General features: G+C 40.4%; 1 protein-coding gene across 2 annotated transcripts in view; it reads right to left on the bottom strand.

Annotated features, from left to right (window-relative positions):
• The window catches only part of spns1 (SPNS lysolipid transporter 1, lysophospholipid), a 117,296-nt gene that overhangs the window by 61,082 nt on the left and 31,415 nt on the right, over positions 1-24,799 (bottom strand). The window contains exons 2-3 of one of the 2 annotated variants that reach the window (XM_084326576.1): positions 14,497-14,712; positions 12,231-12,296 (exon numbers count right to left, since the gene is read on the bottom strand). In XM_084326576.1, the coding sequence (XP_084182702.1) occupies positions 12,231-12,296; positions 14,497-14,704 (274 nt within the window). In that variant the 5' untranslated portion in view covers positions 14,705-14,712. The remainder of the gene's footprint in view (positions 1-12,230; positions 12,297-14,496; positions 14,713-24,799) is intronic. The other variant, XM_084326577.1, reaches the window with a different exon arrangement.

Here is a 24,799-nt window from a genome sequence, read left to right as displayed (position 1 = left end):
ACAGGATGTCACTATCTTCACTCTCACTTCTAGTAACAGGATGTCACCTATCTTCACTCTCACTTCTAGTAACAGGATGTCACCTATCTTCATCTCACTTCTAGTAACACATGTCACCTATCTTCACTCTCACTTCTAGTAACAAGCATGTCACCTATCTTCACTCTCACTTCTAGTAACAACATGTCACCTATCTTCAACTCTCACTTCTAGTAACACATGTCACCTATCTCCACTCTCACTTCTAGTAACAACTTCACCTATCTCCACTCTCACTTCTAGTAACATGTCACCTATCTTCACCTCTCACTTCTAGTAACAGGATGTCACTATCTCCACTCTCACTTCTAGTAACAACATGTCACCTATCTTCACTCTCACTTCTAGTAACAGGATGTCACCTATCTTCACTCTCACTTCTAGTAACAAGATGTCACCTATCTTCACTCTCACTTCTAGTAACAACATGTCACCTATCTTCACTCTCACTTCTAGTAACAACATGTCACCTATCTTCACTCTCACTTCTAGTAACAACATGTCACCTATCTCCACTCTCACTTCTAGTAACAACATGTCACCTATCTTCACTCTCACTTCTAGTAACAACATGTCACCTATCTTCACTCTCACTTCTAGTAACAACATGTCACCTATCTTCACTCTCACTTCTAGTAACAACATGTCACCTATCTTCACTCTCACTTCTAGTAACAACATGTCACCTATCTTCACTCTCACTTCTAGTAACAACATGTCACCTATCTTCACTCTCACTTCTAGTAACAGCATGTCACCTATCTTCACTCTCACTTCTAGTAACAACATGTCACCTATCTTCACTCTCACTTCTAGTAACAATGTCACCTATCTTCACTCTCACTTCTAGTAACAACATGTCACCTATCTTCACTCTCACTTCTAGTAACAACATGTCACCTATCTTCACTCTCACTTCTAGTAACAACATGTCACCTATCTTCACTCTCACTTCTAGTAACACATGTCACCTATCTCACTCTCACTTCTAGTAACAGATGTCACCTATCTTCACTCTCACTTCTAGTAACAGGATGTCACCTATCTTCACTCTCACTTCTAGTAACAGCATGTCACCTATCTTCACTCTCACTTCTAGTAACAACATGTCACCTATCTTCACTCTCACTTCTAGTAACAGAGTCACTATCTTCACTCTCACTTCTAGTAACAGGATGTCACCTATCTTCACTCTCACTTCTAGTAACAACATGTCACCTATCTTCACTCTCACTTCTAGTAACACATGTCACCTATCTTCACTCTCACTTCTAGTAACAAATGTCACCTATCTTCACTCTCACTTCTAGTAACAGATGTCACCTATCTTCACTCTCACTTCTAGTAACAACATGTCACCTATCTTCACTCTCACTTCTAGTAACAACATGTCACCTATCTTCACTCTCACTTCTAGTAACAAATGTCACCTATCTTCACTCTCACTTCTAGTAACAACATGTCACCTATCTTCACTCACTTCTAGTAACAACTGTCACCTATCTTCACTCTCACTTCTAGTAACAACATGTCACCTATCTTCACTCTCACTTCTAGTAACAACATGTCACCTATCTTCACTCTCACTTCTAGTAACAACATGTCACCTATCTCACTCTCACTTCTAGTAACAGGATGTCACCTATCTTCACTCTCACTTCTAGTAACAACATGTCACCTATCTTCACTCTCACTTCTAGTAACAGATGTCACCTATCTCACTCTCACTTCTAGTAACAACATGTCACCTATCTTCACTCTCACTTCTAGTAACAACATGTCACCTATCTTCACTCTCACTTCTAGTAACAACATGTCACCTATCTTCACTCTCACTTCTAGTAACACATGTCACCTATCTTCACTCTCACTTCTAGTAACAACATGTCACCTATCTTCACTCTCACTTCTAGTAACAACATGTCACCTATCTTCACTCTCACTTCTAGTAACAACATGTCACCTATCTTCACTCTCACTTCTAGTAACAGATGTCACCTATCTTCACTCTCACTTCTAGTAACAGGATGTCACCTATCTTCACTCTCACTTCTAGTAACAGGATGTCACCTATCTTCACTCTCACTTCTAGTAACAACTGTCACCTATCTTCACTCTCACTTCTAGTAACAGGATGTCACCTATCTTCACTCTCACTTCTAGTAACAGATGTCACCTATCTTCACTCTCACTTCTAGTAACAACATGTCACCTATCTTCACTCTCACTTCTAGTAACAGGATGTCACCTATCTTCACTCTCACTTCTAGTAACAACACGTCACCTATCTTCACTCTCACTTCTAGTAACAGATGTCACCTATCTTCACTCTCACTTCTAGTAACAACATGTCACCTATCTTCACTCTCACTTCTAGTAACAGATGTCACCTATCTTCACTCTCACTTCTAGTAACAGCATGTCACCTATCTTCACTCTCACTTCTAGTAACAACATGTCACCTATCTTCACTCTCACTTCTAGTAACAAATGTCACCTATCTTCACTCTCACTTCTAGTAACAACATGTCACCTATCTTCACTCTCACTTCTAGTAACAACATGTCACCTATCTTCACTCTCACTTCTAGTAACACACGTCACCTATCTTCACTCTCACTTCTAGTAACAACATGTCACCTATCTCCACTCTCACTTCTAGTAACAACATGTCACCTATCTTCACTCTCACTTCTAGTAACAACATGTCACCTATCTTCACTCTCACTTCTAGTAACAACATGTCACCTATCTTCACTCTCACTTCTAGTAACAGGATGTCACCTATCTCACTCTCACTTCTAGTAACAACATGTCACCTATCTTCACTCTCACTTCTAGTAACAACATGTCACCTATCTTCACTCTCACTTCTAGTAACAACATGTCACCTATCTTCACTCTCACTTCTAGTAACAACATGTCACCTATCTTCACTCTCACTTCTAGTAACAACATGTCACCTATCTTCACTCTCACTTCTAGTAACAACATGTCACCTATCTTCACTCTCACTTCTAGTAACAGGATGTCACCTATCTTCACTCTCACTTCTAGTAACAACATGTCACCTATCTTCACTCTCACTTCTAGTAACAACATGTCACCTATCTCCACTCTCACTTCTAGTAACAGGATGTCACCTATCTTCACTCTCACTTCTAGTAACAACATGTCACCTATCTTCACTCTCACTTCTAGTAACAGGATGTCACCTATCTTCACTCTCACTTCTAGTAACAACATGTCACCTATCTTCACTCTCACTTCTAGTAACAGGATGTCACCTATCTTCACTCTCACTTCTAGTAACAACATGTCACCTATCTTCACTCTCACTTCTAGTAACAACATGTCACCTATCTTCACTCTCACTTCTAGTAACAACGATGTCACCTATCTTCACTCTCACTTCTAGTAACAACCATGTCACCTATCTTCACTCTCACTTCTAGTAACAACATGTCACCTATCTTCACTCTCACTTCTAGTAACAACATCACCTATCTTCACTCTCACTTCTAGTAACACATGTCACCTATCTTCACTCTCACTTCTAGTAACAACATGTCACCTATCTTCACTCTCACTTCTAGTAACAGGATGTCACCTATCTTCACTCTCACTTCTAGTAACAACATGTCACCTATCTTCACTCTCACTTCTAGTAACAACATGTCACCTATCTTCACTCTCACTTCTAGTAACAACATGTCACCTATCTTCACTCTCACTTCTAGTAACAACATGTCACCTATCTTCACTCTCACTTCTAGTAACAACATGTCACCTATCTTCACTCTCACTTCTAGTAACAACATGTCACCTATCTTCACTCTCACTTCTAGTAACAGGATGTCACCTATCTCCACTCTCACTTCTAGTAACAACATGTCACCTATCTTCACTCTCACTTCTAGTAACAACATGTCACCTATCTTCACTCTCACTTCTAGTAACAACATGTCACCTATCTTCACTCTCACTTCTAGTAACAGATGTCACCTATCTCACTCCACCTTCTAGTAACAACATGTCACCTATCTTCACTCTCACTTCTAGTAACACATGTCACCTATCTTCACTCTCACTTCTAGTAACACACGTCACCTATCTTCACTCTCACTTCTAGTAACAACATGTCACCTATCTTCACTCTCACTTCTAGTAACAACATGTCACCTATCTTCACTCTCACTTCTAGTAACACATGTCACCTATCTTCACTCTCACTTCTAGTAACAGGATGTCACCTATCTTCACTCTCACTTCTAGTAACAACATGTCACCTATCTTCACTCTCACTTCTAGTAACACATGTCACCTATCTCCACTCTCACTTCTAGTAACAACATGTCACCTATCTTCACTCTCACTTCTAGTAACAACATGTCACCTATCTTCACTCTCACTTCTAGTAACAACATGTCACCTATCTTCACTCTCACTTCTAGTAACAACATGTCACCTATCTTCACTCTCACTTCTAGTAACAGATGTCACCTATCTTCACTCTCACTTCTAGTAACAACATGTCACCTATCTTCACTCTCACTTCTAGTAACAACATGTCACCTATCTTCACTCTCACTTCTAGTAACAGATGTCACCTATCTTCACTCTCACTTCTAGTAACACATGTCACCTATCTTCACTCTCACTTCTAGTAACAACATGTCACCTATCTTCACTCTCACTTCTAGTAACAGATGTCACCTATCTTCACTCTCACTTCTAGTAACAGATGTCACCTATCTTCACTCTCACTTCTAGTAACAACATGTCACCTATCTTCACTCTCACTTCTAGTAACAGGATGTCACCTATCTTCACTCTCACTTCTAGTAACAACATGTCACCTATCTTCACTCTCACTTCTAGTAACAACATGTCACCTATCTTCACTCTCACTTCTAGTAACAACATGTCACCTATCTTCACTCTCACTTCTAGTAACAACATGTCACCTATCTTCACTCTCACTTCTAGTAACAACATGTCACCTATCTTCACTCTCACTTCTAGTAACAACATGTCACCTATCTTCACTCTCACTTCTAGTAACAACATGTCACCTATCTTCACTCTCACTTCTAGTAACAACATGTCACCTATCTTCACTCTCACTTCTAGTAACAACATGTCACCTATCTTCACTCTCACTTCTAGTAACACGATGTCACCTATCTTCACTCTCACTTCTAGTAACAACACTGTCACCTATCTTCACTCTCACTTCTAGTAACAACATGTCACCTATCTTCACTCTCACTTCTAGTACAACATGTCACCTATCTTCACTCTCACTTCTAGTAACAGCATGTCACCTATCTTCACTCTCACTTCTAGTAACAGGATGTCACCTATCTTCACTCTCACTTCTAGTAACAACATGTCACCTATCTTCACTCTCACTTCTAGTAACAACATGTCACCTATCTTCACTCTCACTTCTAGTAACAGAATGTCACCTATCTTCACTCTCACTTCTAGTAACAACATGTCACCTATCTTCACTCTCACTTCTAGTAACAGCATGTCACCTATCTTCCACTCTCACTTCTAGTAACAACATGTCACCTATCTTCACTCTCACTTCTAGTAACAGGATGTCACCTATCTTCACTCTCACTTCTAGTAACAACATGTCACCTATCTTCACTCTCACTTCTAGTAACAACATGTCACCTATCTTCACTCTCACTTCTAGTAACAGGATGTCACCTATCTTCACTCTCACTTCTAGTAACAACATGTCACCTATCTTCACTCTCACTTCTAGTAACAACATGTCACCTATCTTCACTCTCACTTCTAGTAACAACATGTCACCTATCTTCACTCTCACTTCTAGTAACAACATGTCACCTATCTTCACTCTCACTTCTAGTAACAAGATGTCACCTATCTCCACTCTCACTTCTAGTAACAACATGTCACCTATCTTCACTCTCACTTCTAGTAACAACATGTCACCTATCTTCACTCTCACTTCTAGTAACAGGATGTCACCTATCTTCACTCTCACTTCTAGTAACAATGTCACCTATCTTCACTCTCATTCTAGTAAACATGTCACCTATCTTCACTCTCACTTCTAGTAACACATGTCACCTATCTTCACTCTCACTTCTAGTAACAACATGTCACCTATCTTCACTCTCACTTCTAGTAACAACATGTCACCTATCTTCACTCTCACTTCTAGTAACAACATGTCACCTATCTTCACTCTCACTTCTAGTAACAGATGTCACCTATCTTCACTCTCACTTCTAGTAACAACATGTCACCTATCTTCACTCTCACTTCTAGTAACAACATGTCACCTATCTTCACTCTCACTTCTAGTAACAACATGTCACCTATCTTCACTCTCACTTCTAGTAACAGATGTCACCTATCTTCACTCTCACTTCTAGTAACAACATGTCACCTATCTTCACTCTCACTTCTAGTAACAACATGTCACCTATCTTCACTCTCACTTCTAGTAACAGATGTCACCTATCTTCACTCTCACTTCTAGTAACAACATGTCACCTATCTTCACTCTCACTTCTAGTAACAACATGTCACCTATCTTCACTCTCACTTCTAGTAACAACATGTCACCTATCTTCACTCTCACTTCTAGTAACAACATGTCACCTATCTTCACTCTCACTTCTAGTAACAACATGTCACCTATCTTCACTCTCACTTCTAGTAACAACATGTCACCTATCTTCACTCTCACTTCTAGTAACAACATGTCACCTATCTTCACTCTCACTTCTAGTAACAACATGTCACCTATCTTCACTCTCACTTCTAGTAACAACATGTCACCTATCTTCACTCTCACTTCTAGTAACAACATGTCACCTATCTTCACTCTCACTTCTAGTAACAACATGTCACCTATCTTCACTCTCACTTCTAGTAACAGATGTCACCTATCTCCACTCTCACTTCTAGTAACAGGATGTCACCTATCTTCACTCTCACTTCTAGTAACAACATGTCACCTATCTTCACTCTCACTTCTAGTAACAACATGTCACCTATCTTCACTCTCACTTCTAGTAACAACATGTCACCTATCTTCACTCTCACTTCTAGTAACAACATGTCACCTATCTTCACTCTCACTTCTAGTAACAGGATGTCACCTATCTTCACTCTCACTTCTAGTAACAACATGTCACCTATCTTCACTCTCACTTCTAGTAACAACATGTCACCTATCTTCACTCTCACTTCTAGTAACAGGATGTCACCTATCTTCACTCTCACTTCTAGTAACAACATGTCACCTATCTTCACTCTCACTTCTAGTAACAACATGTCACCTATCTTCACTCTCACTTCTAGTAACAGGATGTCACCTATCTTCACTCTCACTTCTAGTAACAACATGTCACCTATCTTCACTCTCACTTCTAGTAACAGAGATGTCACCTATCTTCACTCTCACTTCTAGTAACAACATGTCACCTATCTTCACTCTCACTTCTAGTAACAACATGTCACCTATCTTCACTCTCACTTCTAGTAACAGATGTCACCTATCTTCACTCTCACTTCTAGTAACAACATGTCACCTATCTTCACTCTCACTTCTAGTAACAACATGTCACCTATCTTCACTCTCACTTCTAGTAACAAGATGTCACCTATCTTCACTCTCACTTCTAGTAACACATGTCACCTATCTTCACTCTCACTTCTAGTAACAACATGTCACCTATCTTCACTCTCACTTCTAGTAACAACATGTCACCTATCTTCACTCTCACTTCTAGTAACAAATGTCACCTATCTTCACTCTCACTTCTAGTAACAGGATGTCACCTATCTTCACTCTCACTTCTAGTAACAGCATGTCACCTATCTTCACTCTCACTTCTAGTAACAACATGTCACCTATCTTCACTCTCACTTCTAGTAACATGATGTCACCTATCTCCACTCTCACTTCTAGTAACAGCATGTCACCTATCTTCACTCTCACTTCTAGTACACAGGATGTCACCTATCTTCACTCTCACTTCTAGTAACAGGATGTCACCTATCTTCACTCTCACTTCTAGTAACAACATGTCACCTATCTTCACTCTCACTTCTAGTAACAACATGTCACCTATCTTCACTCTCACTTCTAGTAACAGGATGTCACCTATCTTCACTCTCACTTCTAGTAACAGGATGTCACCTATCTTCACTCTCACTTCTAGTAACAACATGTCACCTATCTTCACTCTCACTTCTAGTAACAACATGTCACCTATCTTCACTCTCACTTCTAGTAACAACATGTCACCTATCTTCACTCTCACTTCTAGTAACAGGATGTCACCTATCTTCACTCTCACTTCTAGTAACAGGATGTCACCTATCTTCACTCTCACTTCTAGTAACAACATGTCACCTATCCTTCCCTCACTTCTAGTAACAGGATGTCACCTATCTTCACTCTCACTTCTAGTAACAGGATGTCACCTATCTTCACTCTCACTTCTAGTAACAACATGTCACCTATCTTCACTCTCACTTCTAGTAACAGGATGTCACCTATCTTCACTCTCACTTCTAGTAACAGATGTCACCTATCTTCACTCTCACTTCTAGTAACAACATGTCACCTATCTTCACTCTCACTTCTAGTAACAAGATGTCACCTATCTTCACTCTCACTTCTAGTAACATGATGTCACCTATCTTCACTCTCACTTCTAGTAACAACATGTCACCTATCTTCACTCTCACTTCTAGTAACAACATGTCACCTATCTTCACTCTCACTTCTAGTAACATGATGTCACCTATCTTCACTCTCACTTCTAGTAACAGCATGTCACCTATCTTCACTCTCACTTCTAGTAACAGGATGTCACCTATCTTCACTCTCACTTCTAGTAACACATGTCACCTATCTTCACTCTCACTTCTAGTAACAACATGTCACCTATCTTCACTCTCACTTCTAGTAACAGGATGTCACCTATCTTCACTCTCACTTCTAGTAACAACATGTCACCTATCTTCACTCTCACTTCTAGTAACAACATGTCACCTATCTTCACTCTCACTTCTAGTAACAGAATGTCACCTATCTTCACTCTCACTTCTAGTAACAACATGTCACCTATCTTCCACTCTCACTTCTAGTAACAACATGTCACCTATCTTCACTCTCACTTCTAGTAACAACATGTCACCTATCTTCACTCTCACTTCTAGTAACAACATGTCACCTATCTTCACTCTCACTTCTAGTAACAGGATGTCACCTATCTTCACTCTCACTTCTAGTAACAACATGTCACCTATCTTCACTCTCACTTCTAGTAACAACATGTCACCTATCTTCACTCTCACTTCTAGTAACAACATGTCACCTATCTTCACTCTCACTTCTAGTAACAGGATGTCACCTATCTCCACTCTCACTTCTAGTAACAGCATGTCACCTATCTTCACTCTCACTTCTAGTAACAACATGTCACCTATCTTCACTCTCACTTCTAGTAACAACATGTCACCTATCTTCACTCTCACTTCTAGTAACAGGATGTCACCTATCTTCACTCTCACTTCTAGTAACAACATGTCACCTATCTTCACTCTCACTTCTAGTAACAACATGTCACCTATCTTCACTCTCACTTCTAGTAACAGGATGTCACCTATCTTCACTCTCACTTCTAGTAACAACATGTCACCTATCTTCACTCTCACTTCTAGTAACAACATGTCACCTATCTTCACTCTCACTTCTAGTAACAACATGTCACCTATCTTCACTCTCACTTCTAGTAACAACATGTCACCTATCTTCACTCTCACTTCTAGTAACAACACGTCACCTATCTTCACTCTCACTTCTAGTAACAACATGTCACCTATCTTCACTCTCACTTCTAGTAACAGGATGTCACCTATCTCCACTCTCACTTCTAGTAACAGGATGTCACCTATCTTCACTCTCACTTCTAGTAACAGGATGTCACCTATCTCCACTCTCACTTCTAGTAACAGGATGTCACCTATCTTCACTCTCACTTCTAGTAACAGGATGTCACCTATCTTCACTCTCACTTCTAGTAACAGGATGTCACCTATCTTCACTCTCACTTCTAGTAACAGGATGTCACCTATCTTCACTCTCACTTCTAGTAACAACATGTCACCTATCTTCACTCTCACTTCTAGTAACAACATGTCACCTATCTTCACTCTCACTTCTAGTAACAACATGTCACCTATCTCCACTCTCACTTCTAGTAACAACATGTCACCTATCTTCACTCTCACTTCTAGTAACAACATGTCACCTATCTTCACTCTCACTTCTAGTAACAGGATGTCACCTATCTCCACTCTCACTTCTAGTAACAACATGTCACCTATCTCCACTCTCACTTCTAGTAACAACATGTCACCTATCTTCACTCTCACTTCTAGTAACAACATGTCACCTATCTTCACTCTCACTTCTAGTAACAACATGTCACCTATCTTCACTCTCACTTCTAGTAACAACATGTCACCTATCTCCACTCTCACTTCTAGTAACAACATGTCACCTATCTCCACTCTCACTTCTAGTAACAACATGTCACCTATCTTCACTCTCACTTCTAGTAACAGGATGTCACCTATCTCCACTCTCACTTCTAGTAACAGGATGTCACCTATCTCCACTCTCACTTCTAGTAACAACATGTCACCTATCTTCACTCTCACTTCTAGTAACAACATGTCACCTATCTTCACTCTCACTTCTAGTAACAACATGTCACCTATCTTCACTCTCACTTCTAGTAACAACATGTCACCTATCTCCACTCTCACTTCTAGTAACAACATGTCACCTATCTCCACTCTCACTTCTAGTAACAACATGTCACCTATCTCCACTCTCACTTCTAGTAACAACATGTCACCTATCTTCACTCTCACTTCTAGTAACAACATGTCACCTATCTCCACTCTCACTTCTAGTAACAGGATGTCACCTATCTTCACTCTCACTTCTAGTAACAACATGTCACCTATCTTCACTCTCACTTCTAGTAACAACATGTCACCTATCTTCACTCTCACTTCTAGTAACAACATGTCACCTATCTTCACTCTCACTTCTAGTAACAACATGTCACCTATCTTCACTCTCACTTCTAGTAACAACATGTCACCTATCTTCACTCTCACTTCTAGTAACAACATGTCACCTATCTCCACTCTCACTTCTAGTAACAACATGTCACCTATCTTCACTCTCACTTCTAGTAACAACATGTCACCTATCTTCACTCTCACTTCTAGTAACAACATGTCACCTATCTTCACTCTCACTTCTAGTAACAGGATGTCACCTATCTTCACTCTCACTTCTAGTAACAACATGTCACCTATCTTCACTCTCACTTCTAGTAACAGGATGTCACCTATCTTCACTCTCACTTCTAGTAACAACATGTCACCTATCTTCACTCTCACTTCTAGTAACAGGATGTCACCTATCTTCACTCTCACTTCTAGTAACAACATGTCACCTATCTTCACTCTCACTTCTAGTAACAACATGTCACCTATCTTCACTCTCACTTCTAGTAACATGATGTCACCTATCTTCACTCTCACTTCTAGTAACAACATGTCACCTATCTTCACTCTCACTTCTAGTAACAACATGTCACCTATCTCCACTCTCACTTCTAGTAACAGGATGTCACCTATCTCCACTCTCACTTCTAGTAACAACATGTCACCTATCTTCACTCTCACTTCTAGTAACAACATGTCACCTATCTCCACTCTCACTTCTAGTAACAGGATGTCAGCAGGAAAGACTAAATCATTTCACAAATGACAACTTAAGGGTCGCAGTCAGCCAGATACTATGTGTAAGAAGGGATACAGTTAATCTCATATGGATGTTCACCAGATACTATGTGTAAGAAGGGATACAGTTCATCTCATATGGATGAAAACACTCTAAACGCGTTATTTCGCCCACACTGCTCTAAATATCGGTCGTTGGAAAACCCATATCGGTCGACCGCTATAAAACAACATGCTGGTCAAGTTGTATTACTGGCATATTTACATAGATGTGGAAACTGAAAGTGTTGATTGATGTGCATTGTCCCTGGGTAATAAATAAATAAATAAACTTAAATGTACAACGTATTGTTCCTCACCTGTTTGCAGCAGGCCAGACTTCCCATCATCAATGTGGAAATACTGCTCAATGTCAGGAAGAACACCTAGAAACATGGATATGATTAAGATATGATTCAGTTTGACCTGTTGGTGACGTCACACTCAGTGACATCACACATGGTGACATCACACATGACACTCAGATGTCAGGGACGTACAGATCAGCTCTCACTCTCTCTCCGGGGGAACACGTGTTCTGGTGACAAGTCCTGCACAAATAACAATCTGTTTGGTCAAAGTCACAAATAACAATCTGTTTGGTCAAAGTCACAAATAACAATCTATAGTCAAAGTCACAAATAACAATCTGTATGGTCAAAGTCACAAATAACAATCTATAGTCAAAGTCATGCCTCCAAGAGGAGTTAACTATAAATAATAGGGATGTCCGATATTATCGGCCGATATTGGCATTCAAATGTGATATCGAAAAATATCTGTATCGGGGTTTTGAGGGCGGCTGGGTGGCGCAGCGGTCTAAGCGCTCGTCACCAACACGAGAGACACTGGTATCGAATCCGGCTGTCAGCGTTGCCTCCGGCTTGGGCCGGCCGTCATACTGACTCAATTGGCAGAGTCAGCGGGAGGGGAGTCGATGGGTGGTAATCTGGTCGTTATAAACAGCGACTCCTACAGGTCGGTCAGGGCGCCTGCACAGCGAGGAAGGGAGAGGGCGAGAGTAGTGTGAGCCTCCCACACGTTACACCTCGCCAATGAGAGTCCGCGCTGTCTGGTGAAAAGAAGTGGCGCATGTATCGGAGGGGAGTCAGGGGACATGCGATAGTATCTATCCACCCTCCCTACGACCGACCAGTGGGGGGCACATGCGAGCAAGGAGGAGAAAAAGTAGAGTAAAATATTTTTTTTTATAATAATATTTAGAACAGATTCTGATTTTATTTATTGTCAAAAGTATGCATAATGTTGTGTTAAGTCCACGACAAGAGATATGTAATGTTAATTACCTGAAATTATTCAGTTTTTTTGGGGGGGGGGGGCCCTGCATATATCGGTATCGGTTGATATCGGTTGATATCGGTATCGGAAATTAAGAGTTGGACAATATCGGTATCGGTAAAAAAGCCAATATCGAACATCCCTAATAAATAACAATCTGTAAAGCTGTATGGCTCTTTAAAGCCAGAGTATGTGATTCTGTATGGCTCTTTAAAGCCAGAGTCTGTGATTCTGTATGGCTCTTTAAAGCCAGAGTCTGTGATTCTGTATGGCTCTTTAAAGCCAGAGTCTGTGATTCTGTAAAGCTGTATGGCTCTTTAAAGCCAGAGTCTGTGATTCTGTAAAGCTGTATGGCTCTTTAAAGCCAGAGTCTGTGATTCTGTATGGCTCTTTAAAGCCAGAGTCTGTGATTCTGTAAAGCTGTATGGCTCTTTAAAGCCAGAGTCTGTGATTCTGTAAAGCTGTATGGCTCTTTAAAGCCAGAGTCTGTGATTCTGTAAAGCTGTATGGCTCTTTAAAGCCAGAGTCTGTGATTCTGTATGGCTGTATGGCTCTTTAAAGCCAGAGTCTGTGATTCTCTACAGCGGTATGGCTCTTTAAAGCCAGAGTCAGTGATTCTGTAAAGCTGTATGGCTCTTTAAAGCCAGAGTCTGTGATTCTGTAAAGCTGTATGGCTCTTTAAAGCCAGAGTCTGTGATTCTGTATGGCTGTATGGCTCTTTAAAGCCAGAGTCTGTGATTCTCTACAGCGGTATGGCTCTTTAAAGCCAGAGTCAGTGATTCTGTAAAGCTGTATGGCTCTTTAAAGCCAGAGTCTGTGATTCTGTAAAGCTGTATGGCTCTTTAAAGCCAGAGTCTGTGATTCTGTATGGCTGTATGGCTCTTTAAAGCCAGAGTCTGTGATTCTCTACAGCGGTATGGCTCTTTAAAGCCAGAGTCAGTGATTCTGTAAAGCTGTATGGCTCTTTAAAGCCAGAGTCTGTGATTCAGTATGGCTGTATGGCTCTTTAAAGCCAGAGTCTGTGATTCTGTAAAGCTGTATGGCTCTTTAAAGCCAGAGTCTGTGATTCTGTAAAGCTGTATGGCTCTTTAAAGCCAGAGTCTGTGATTCTGTATGGCTGTATGGCTCTTTAAAGCCAGAGTCTGAGATTCTGTATGGCTGTATGGCTCTTTAAAGCCAAAGTCTGAGATTCTGTAAAGCTGTATGGCTCTTTAAAGCCAGAGTCTGTGATTCTGTAAAGCTGTATGGCTCTTTAAAGCCAGAGTCTGTGATTCTGCTCCAACACACCTGCCACTGTGAACCTGTCCATGTAGTTGAGGAGGTTGATGTAGAAGAGGATGGAGACTGTCAACGCCGCTCTGACATTGGACACTCCGCTGGCTGGCTCCTCCTCCTCACCCCCACCAGGCCCCGCCCCCAGCTCGTCCGTGCTCTCGGCCTCGCTGTCATCGGAGAAGAAGGGGACGGTGTCTGTGGTGGTCTCGGTCAGAGACATCGTCACTGCTGGGGAGGGAGAGAAGAAACCTGCTTGGTTGGTGTGACTTGGTGTTTTTGTCAACAAGATGTCAGAAACACTCCTCCAATCAGATACACTCCTCCAATCAGACACACTCCTCCAATCAGATACACTCCTCCAATCAGATACACTCCTCCAATCAGACACACTCCTCCAATCAGACACACTCCTCCAATCAGACACACTCCTCCAATCAGATACACTCCTCCAATCAGATACACTCCTCCAATCAGATACACTCCTCCAATCAGATACACTCCTCCAATCAGACACACTCCTCCAATCAGATACACTCCTCCAATCAGATACACTCCTCCAATCAGATACACTCCTCCAATCAGACACACTCCTCCAATCAGATACACTCCTCCAATCAGATACACTCCTCCAATCAGATACACTCCTCCAAGCCTACTATAGAAACACGAGGTGAAGGTGAGTTAAATAAAAACACCCTAAAGGCATGAAGGGCACTCCACCAAAAAACAATGCTGATTTATTTTGCACATAATCTCACACACATCCAAAAACACTTACAAGGCTTTTCACACATTCATCTAGTTTAGTTTATTAGGATTCCCAATTAGCATCAGCATTGCAGTGGCTATTCTTCCTGGGGTCCACAAAAACATAATACTAACATCATAACATAACATTACAACCAGTGTTGTGCTAGTTACTGAAAAATAGTAACTCAGTTACTTTACTAGTTACTTTACTAGTTACTTACACCCAAAAGTAATGAGTTACTGTGAAAAGTAACTATTTAGTTATTTAAAAAATAAATGATTGCTCCCGAGTCCCATGCCCCAGATACTCAAAATCGGTTGATCAACTTGACAGTTTCCATTCACATCACTGAACTCTGCTAAGCAATGTGGTCTAGATACAAACACAAATCTGACACAAACAAATGTTGTCCCGAGTCGATATAATAAGAAGTGCGCCGGTTGAAGGAACAGCAACTTGCAATGGGCCTGGTCTACAAGATACACTATACGACCGGGGTACCCATGTACATGTCAAAATACTTCCCAAAGGTCAGTGAATACCACAACCACTACACCAGAGGAAGCTCAACAAATCATGTAAAACCCAGATTCGGCTCAAACAAGGGACTAAACACGTTTCGCAATTATGCCACAACAATGTGGAACGCCCTACCCAAAGCTGTAAAGGAATGTGAATCACTACCCACATTCAAAACCGCTCTTAAAGAGCACCTACGGGAGGCTGCAATTCAAAACTGGCCACCGTAAATGCCCAAAACCCCCACCACCTCCTAATAGACAGTCTCCTCCCCACCGCATGTATATATTCCCTCCCCGCCGTATGTATATTTCTCTCCCACCCACCCACCCCCTCCTAATGTACAGTCCCCTCCCCATCATATGTATATACTCTGTCAGGATCTAGGGGTAACAGTACTGTATATTTGAATACCGTTTATGTCACAAATGTATCAGTACTAAATATCTATATGTCCCTATGCCATAAATGTCATGTATGTTGTGTATGTCATAAATGTCTATATGAATTGAAAATGGGGGACCCTGATGGAAACAAGACAAACGTCTTTCTCAGGTCTGCATCCCCTTAACAATTGTATGTATTGAGCCGTACTGTATTGTACCCATTCTGCAATCTGTTAAATAAAGTTTTCATTCATTCATTCAGCCTTGATGTTGCCGGAGCGTTTCATTAACCATCTTGCAACGTTGTTTAAGATATCAATCAAAGCATTGCAACGTTAGAATAGTTAGGATATAAATTGTGCATGAAAGGACTATATTTATATTGTTTGATTAGTATTATGAGATTCCCTGGCAGATTTCGTACAGTCAAAATCCGTTGATCAACTTGAGTTTCAGTGAACACATTGCACTCACCCAAGTCTGCAGTGGTCGAGATGTAACGTTAGTCCAGCTGACTCCAGCAGCCCTTCAAACATGTTGTATATTAATTATCTCTCCAAGTAGTTGCTAAATGGTTTGTTAGTTCGTTATTATTACTGCGTTCTTATTATGTAGATTCATAGCGAGCGTCCTCTTGTTGTTTACTATAGAGAGCGTCTATTTCTTCCGTAGCCGCATTTCTGGTTTGCGCATTTCTGATTGGCCAGTGGCCACTGACTGACGCTCTCTGGTCAGAGAACGTCAGAGAACGTCAGTCAGTGGCCAATCAGAAATGCGGAAACCAGAAATGAGGCTACGGAAAGAAACCCAGACGCTCTCTACAGTAAACAAAACAAACGCAGGCGAAATGAGGACGCTCGCTATGAATCTACATAAAAAGAACGCAGTAACGAACTAACAAACCATTTAGTAACGGTAACAGCGTTACTGAATTTAAAAAGTAATGCGTTAGAGTACTAGTTACGGCAAAAAGTAACTTTGTTACTGTAACGCGTTACTTTGTAACGCGTTAGTCCCAACACTGATTACAACTACAGAACAAAGGACTAGTACACACACCAGCGTTTCCGTTAGCCGGTAATTACCGGTATTTGACCGGCAAAATCTGTTGAAGTCCGACATATTTAATCTCTCCGGTCTTAATGTCCGGTGAAAAAATTCCCTGAGTCTAAGCACAATTTGATTATTTGAATTGTATTAAAATAGGCAAAAATTAAATAGCCTATGCGATGAACGAAACAATAATTACATTTGTTTCATCATTGCTTCTAATAATGACAACGACGTTGTCAGCGAGAGCTTAGTGCTGGGTGTGCGAACTTTTGTGAAGCTGCAGAGCCGGAGCAGCAGCAGCACAATGCAGTATTCCAGCAGTACTCCAATTCAGCCATTTTCAATTCAATGTTGGGTGGGGGGCGCTGCTGAGCGGTCCCCAGAAAAGAGCCAATAACAGCTGAATCTGCTGCTCTGCATCGACATACTCTCGCAAATAAGTCATTGGGAGGTGGAGAGAGAGAGAGTCGTCACGCAAACCCACGATAATGTTGCCGTCTCTCTCTGCCAAATTTCTCAGTTCTTCGCTTGATATAATTAATACAAATTTCCAATATAACGGAATTCGTTAGCTAATAAAAATGTGATTATAACACTGTTGTTTATTAATGTCGGGCGACTGCCCACAGACACCTATTTGATTTAAAGTCGGCAGCAGCACGAGTCTCTGGACTTATTTTATTTGGAATATAATGACTTTATACGCAAAAGTAGCCTAGTTTTAAGTAAAAATATTATAAATCTACATGCCTTGATGATGTCATTATTTTGTTTTGTTGTCATTCTTTTGCCTATCAATTGTTTTTAAGCTCAATAAACTGACCGGAATTTCTCTCATTTGACCGGTAGATTGAAATCTACCGGACACTGAGGCCGGCAACAATTTTTTCTAACGGAAACCCTGACACACACACGACAAGCTCCAATATACAACAATCAACTATTTGAAATAGCTTAGAATACTTAACTACACTATATGTTGCTCACACATTTGTTCATACACGCCTAATTTAACAGCTAACTAACTTGATGTTGATACATGATGATGTTGCAATGCATAATCCCAATACAGAGTATTTGACCTCATAACTGTATCTCCAGGGCTCTACGCTAACCTTTTCCCCAAGGAGCACATGTGCTCGTAAATGAAAAAATTTAGGAGCACACAAAGAAATTTAGGAGCACCCAAAAATATTTAGGAGCACAGTGAAAATATTAAAAAAAAAAATTAATAAATGTATATTTGTACTGTGCGTGCATGTGCAAATGGGAACGGGACACACATCTGTACAATAGCACATACCACCAAAGTCACCGGCCCACTGTGTGTGTGTATCTGTGTGTGCAAACGGGAATGGGACACAGACATTTGAACTATTAAGTGATTAATGCCTACTGTGGCAAAGTTGTAGCCAACAACTAGGCCTAATAAGAAAGGCAGTGACATTGAACAAAAAGGAGACACTGGCATTACCACCAGGGCCATCAGTAGAGGGGACTGTAAGGTGCCTTTTCGGTATACTACCTTTGCTAAAACTGTGTTCTCTGTTAAAGGTGGTAACTACTGGAATAGCCTACCAGTTGTGATTAGAGAGTGCCCCACATACTCCATGTTCAAGACCCATCTTAAACTGCATCTTAAGGCAAACCAGAACTGTGATCATTTTTACTCTGATTTAGTTTATGTAACTTGTTTCTTGTTTTTCTTGTTGTTTTTATCATTGATTGTCACAATGCTTTTACCCTAAGCAGGCTATTTATTTATTGAAAGAGTTTTGCTGTCTCCTGTTTAGGGACTACGGGTGTAAATTAGCTCTTGCTACAACCCTGCATGTTTACATTTTGTATTTTGTACTTGATGTTCATTAACATGTGCTGTAGGGCTGACCTTCTAAGCTTTTTTTGGCAATCGAAGCTTCGGGGCCGAGCTTCGATTTTAATTCGAAGCTTCGAGAAAAAATTAAAATATTTGTTTTTATTATAATATTTATTTATTTATTATTATTTTTTTATCTTATGTTGTGGGACTTGTACAGCACTTTGGTAAACTTTGTTGTTTTTAAATGTGCTCTATAAATAAAGTGGATTGGATTAATGAATTAAGTAGCCCCTTTCGTGACTGTGACGCAGCCAACAAGGTTTCACTCGGCTGCGCTGCCTGGGTGCAGTGGGGCTGCTCTCACAGCCAACGACATGACATTACATAATTATGTTGCAACCTTCGTCTATCAAGCAAACAATTATATTATATTTAATTTATCATTTATAATTTATAATTATATCAGACAATGCACCTACAAAAGCAGATGATTACAATTAAATTAGCCAACTTGGTAACACATTAGTCATAGCAGCATAGGCATAGCCTTATTAATGTTTTGTGTGGCGTCGCCGTCGTGTACAACGATACTTACGTTTTTTAGGTGATTTGACAAAGTTGTTGTAGAGTTGTGATATGCCATTTTTTTCTGGCATATCTGGCACTCAGCTTTTTGGGCATTGTCTTTGCATATTTTAAAGTGTAACCACACGTCTGATGACTTCTTCGTCGACATGTCTGCTGCACATGTCCTTGTTATTTTCAACACAGATAATCTCCACGTGCTTGTTGTAGAGAGGTGGAGTCGAGGCGCCGCTTACTTTCGTTTCATTGGAATGGAGGCGCAAGATTTGAGGCAATTTTTTTTATTTAACTTCTAATTTTTTTTATTTATTTTTTTTATCTACTTTTTCTCCCATTTTCAATTTTTCTCCCATCCCAATTTCGTAGCGTCCAATTATACCCTCCCCCGTCTCGAACGCTGTTAGGCCATGCCTCCCACAAGCCGGCTGCAATGTGGACGAAGCCTTAAATCACGTGTCCCCTCCGGTAGGCTTGGGCGGTATTACGGTATACCAGGGTATTTAGAAATCGACATCAATACCGTCAAAATCACAGATGCGTTTCAGTTTCTATTACAGTGAAACAGAGTTTTGACAGTGGTTGGTTGTAGTGCACACACGCGCCAGCAGAGGGCGAGACCAGTCCTCACTAGTGGAGCGAGCACACGCAGAGCTGGTTGTCTACACAGTGACGCTGATTTCATTACTTTCCAGTCGCGTGACCACAGGAAACTCTACTATGATTGGAACGTTTATGCGGCTTGTGAACTATGGGACTTGTAGTTTTTTAACGATTATCAGCGGAGAAAAAAATCCACGACTGAGGCTGTAATCTTCACTCGCACACCGTGCGAGTAATTTATTTTTCCGGTTCGCACACACATTTCTAGGGGCAAATGCAAGCAATATGGGCGCACTGTAGAGCCCTGATCTCACTTTTATAATCACATTTGAAAAGCATAAAAAACCATGTTCATACATTTCAATAGTTGCTACATCTGTTCAAATATCCCGTCAAAGGATGCTGTTTTAATACAATTTTAAATCGTATTTTACCGTTTTGTTGTGTGATGTGTCTAGAGAGTGAATTCCATTCCATTCTTATTTTGAAAATCCTGTGGAGTCGACTCGTATCCGCTCGGCTCACAGCACAGCAGTAGCGTCTGGAATGCGGACATTGCAACATAGCAAGGCTAGTGTGCCTATTTTGCGACCAAAAACAAGTCCCTGCTGTTTTATTCCGCAACGGGTCAAATGCCTCTAACATGCTTTGCAATCCTTGCCATTCCTTTATGAATCGATATCGTATCGTATCGTGATGAAACTGGTGATTCCCACCCAGTGTTCATTTTGGCAGCTATTTTCATTTTAGTTTTAGTCTTAGTCATGTGTCAAGTGCTCCTTTTTCGTTTATCATATTTAGTCATCTTCATTTATTTTTCGTTTAGTCAGTTTTAGTCAACTAAATGTCTGAGCATTTTAGCCTTAGTCAGTTTTTGTCACAATTTTGTCTTAGTCTAGATTTTGTCGACAAAAACAGATGACATTTGTCTATTTTTAGTTAATGTACTAAAAAAAATGATTTTATATAAATTATAAAACTTTTTTTTCTTTTCTTTTTTACAGCTACTGTTTTATATATACTGTTTTTTAATAATAACTAGAAAGTAATAGTATTTATTCAACAACAGGTGATTGTATAGATTAGTATTAGTATCATTAAATGACAACTATGCTTCACCCACGGAAAGGTTGTTGGCACATTGGTTCCACACGGACATTATACGTTGTTGCACTTGCTTCCAGAAGGCTCCGTTTAGGTCAGCTAATAGCAGAGGCTCTGTTGTGATTTTTAATGCACAATAAATATTCAACATTCTCTTTTGAGACTCCGCCTCAGACTCTTATCATTTGGCACTAAAAGCTAAACATTATCACCAGTATGGCTGTCCGCAACATGTCATTAATTGTGTGCGAGAGGTCGATCAGTTAGCCACATTAGCGTGAGCTAGGTTAGCCAGTTAGCGTGAGCTAGGTTAGCCAGTTAGCGTGAGCTAGGTTAGCCAGTTAGCGTGAGCTAGGTTAGCCAGTTAGCGTGAGCTAGGTTAGCCAGTTAGCGTGAGCTATAGGGCTGTCTTAAATACTTCGAAGCTTCGTTCGATGGCACAAGCTTCGAGCAAAAATTTAAAAAATAAAGTAAAAAAAATTAAGATTTCTTTTCTTTTTTTTTTCTGAAATCTTGCGCCTCCATTCCAATGAAACGAAAGTAAGCGGCGCCTCGACTCCACCTCTCTACAACAAGCACGTGGACAAACAACAAGGACATGTGCAGCAGACTAGGGCTGCAACTAACGATTATTTTGGTAATCGACTAATCTGTCGATTATTTTTTCGATTAGTCGACTAATCTAACGATTATTTTTGTCACACCCTCAATCTCTGCTTCCTGTGGGCGCGGCTCCTTCTCCAATGCATGTTTTACCTGACATGCTCAAGTCACCCTGTTGTCCAGTCCCTCTGCCTTAACAGTAGGCCTGCCGCGATAAGCAATAAATCGATTAATTGCCGCGATAATTAAAATTAATGCAATGATTTTGACGGGCGCGATTAATTGCTATTTGCGCGTTTGTTTTAATGAGGCGGAACCAGTGCCCCTTGTCAGTCACTGTCCGTGTTGGGAGGCGGGCCGCTGGACAGAGCAGAGAGCACAGCACAGGAGCTCCGTGGGGCAACACCACATAGCTTAACTACATTTCTCAATAGTGTTGCTCCTTTTAACCAAGTAGCGTTATTTGTAGTGTAACGTTAGCGTTTTAACGTTAGTAGCTAACGTTAAAACTAACTTAAAGTTAGTTGTTCACCAACAATCTCAACATTTGTTTTATCATTAGCTCATGTCGATCTACTAGTAGCATCAGCAAGCTAACGTTAGCTGGCCCCAGTCCACTAGCAGCATGTCGATCTACCAGCAGCATCAGCAAGCTAACGTTAGCTGGCCCCAGCCCATTAGCAGCATGTCGAAGTAGTAGTAGCATCAGCAAGCTAACGTTAGCTGGCCCCAGTCCACCAGCAGCATGTCGATCTACCAGCAGCATCAGCAAGCTAGGATAATCACAACAATACTTCCGGTCCGGTCGGTGGGCTTCAAAATAAAAGTCTAAAACACCGGAAAAGACGGAGCGGTGGGCTTCAAAATAAAAGTTTTGGGAAATAAATTTCTCAAAAAAAAATTCTCTAACCGGTCGCAATAATATCGCTTATCGCGATATTTTCGGGGGCAATTAATCGCCCAGCAAAATTTGTTATCGTGGCAGGCCTACTTAACAGTTAACTTAACATAACATGATGATCCCATAGCAAATTAAAAGAATGACTCATGAAACATTTGAATTTGGATCTTAAGCAACTTTAAATCAAAATGTATTTGAACCATACAACAATCACTCATAACAAGATAAATAAATTAAATACAAATTAAAGTGGAAGTGTTTAAATAACAAAAAAAATATATAGCAGACTTCTTAGCTTAACATCCCAGGGAACTAATGGGATAACTGGGGATGTTGTTTGCTCCTGACAAGAGTCTCAAAGTCTGGGGTGATGGTAGACAAAGCAACTCTGAGGTCATGCTCAATGTCCAATCTGTTCCTCTGCTTTGTCTTCAGCTGGACCAGAGCTGAGAAGCCACTTTCACAAAGATAGGTAGTGCAAAAAAAGTTATTTCTTTAAAAAAAAATAAAAATGTATGACTAATCGACGCAAAAATTCTGCGTCGACGAGTTTTTATGATCGACGTCGTCGATTATGTCGACTAATCGTTGCAGCCCTACAGCAGACATGTCGACGAAGAAGTCATCAGACGTGTGGTTACACTTTAAAATATGCAAAGACAATGCCCAAAAAACCAAGTGCCAGATATGCCAGAAGAAAATGGCATATCACAACTCTACAACAACTTTGTCAAATCACCTAAAAAACGTAAGTATCGTTGTACACGACGGCGACGCCACACAAAACATTAATAAGGCTATGCCTATGCTGCTATGACTAATGTGTTACCAAGTTGGCTAATTTAATTGTAATTATCTGCTTTTGTAGGTGCATTGTCTGATATAATTATAAATTATAAATTAAATATAATATAATTGTTTGCTTGATAGACGAAGGTTGCAACATAATTATGTAATGTGATGTCGTTGGCTGTGAGAGCAGCCCCACTGCACCCAGGGGGGGCTACTTGATTCATTAATCCAATCCACTTTATTTATAGAGCACATTTAAAAACAACAAAGTTTACCAAAGTGCTGTACAAGTCCCACAACATAAGATAAAAAATATATATATATATTATAATTAATATATATATTTTTTTCTCGAAGCTTCGAATTAAAATCGAAGCTCGGCCCCGAAGCTTTGATTGCCAAAAAAAGCTTCGAAGGTCAGCCCTAGTGAGCTAGATGGAAAGAATGTAACGTTACTGGTGAAAAAATGATTTACCTTGGAATACTCCTTTGCCAACTTGCTGTACTTTGCTTGCAGGTCTGCAGCTGGATTATGAATAGTCCCAACTTTAGCCAAGGTAACGTTAAAGCTAAAACTAGCTTTTCAAATAGCTCTTCAGCTAATGCTAATAACAGAGCTCCCCGTCACACTGCTCTGTCGGGACGATGGCATAATTATTTTGTCTTGTCTTGTTTTAGTCAACAATATCAACATACATGAAGAGAAATTTCATCCTGGTTTTTGTAAATTACATTTTTGTGTCCTCAGTTGTGGTCAACGATATTTAATAAACTATTTAGTCTCGTTAGCGTGACATGGTCTTCAATAACGTGACGTCACGTCTCGTTGTCGTCATGAAAAAAACCTTCGCTGGCGAACATCTTTCGTCACCATTTTAGTTGACAAAATTAACACTGTAATCCCACCCCTAGTAGAGTCCATACATCCAACACCAAATCCCATAATTCCTTACACGTAACGTGTCTGGCTGTGTGACGTCAACTTGTCAGCATGAAAATGACAGCCAAACATGGCACTGCAACTAAATAACACAAATACAATAGGCACATTTGTGACTGTTACAAATATAACACGTTTTATACTTGTGCTACAAGATTTTGGCCTGTGCTACATCAACCTCTGTAGCACCAGTGCTATGTGCAAAAAAAGTTTACATACAGCCCTGTAGCATGTCTGGTGGAGTATTCATGTCTATCTAAAC

Source organism: Notolepis coatsorum (assembly GCF_963971535.1).
Source record: "Notolepis coatsorum genome assembly, chromosome: 12".
Classification (NCBI taxonomy): domain Eukaryota; kingdom Metazoa; phylum Chordata; class Actinopteri; order Aulopiformes; family Paralepididae; genus Notolepis; species Notolepis coatsorum.
This window is presented reverse-complemented; position numbering and strand designations above follow the sequence as displayed.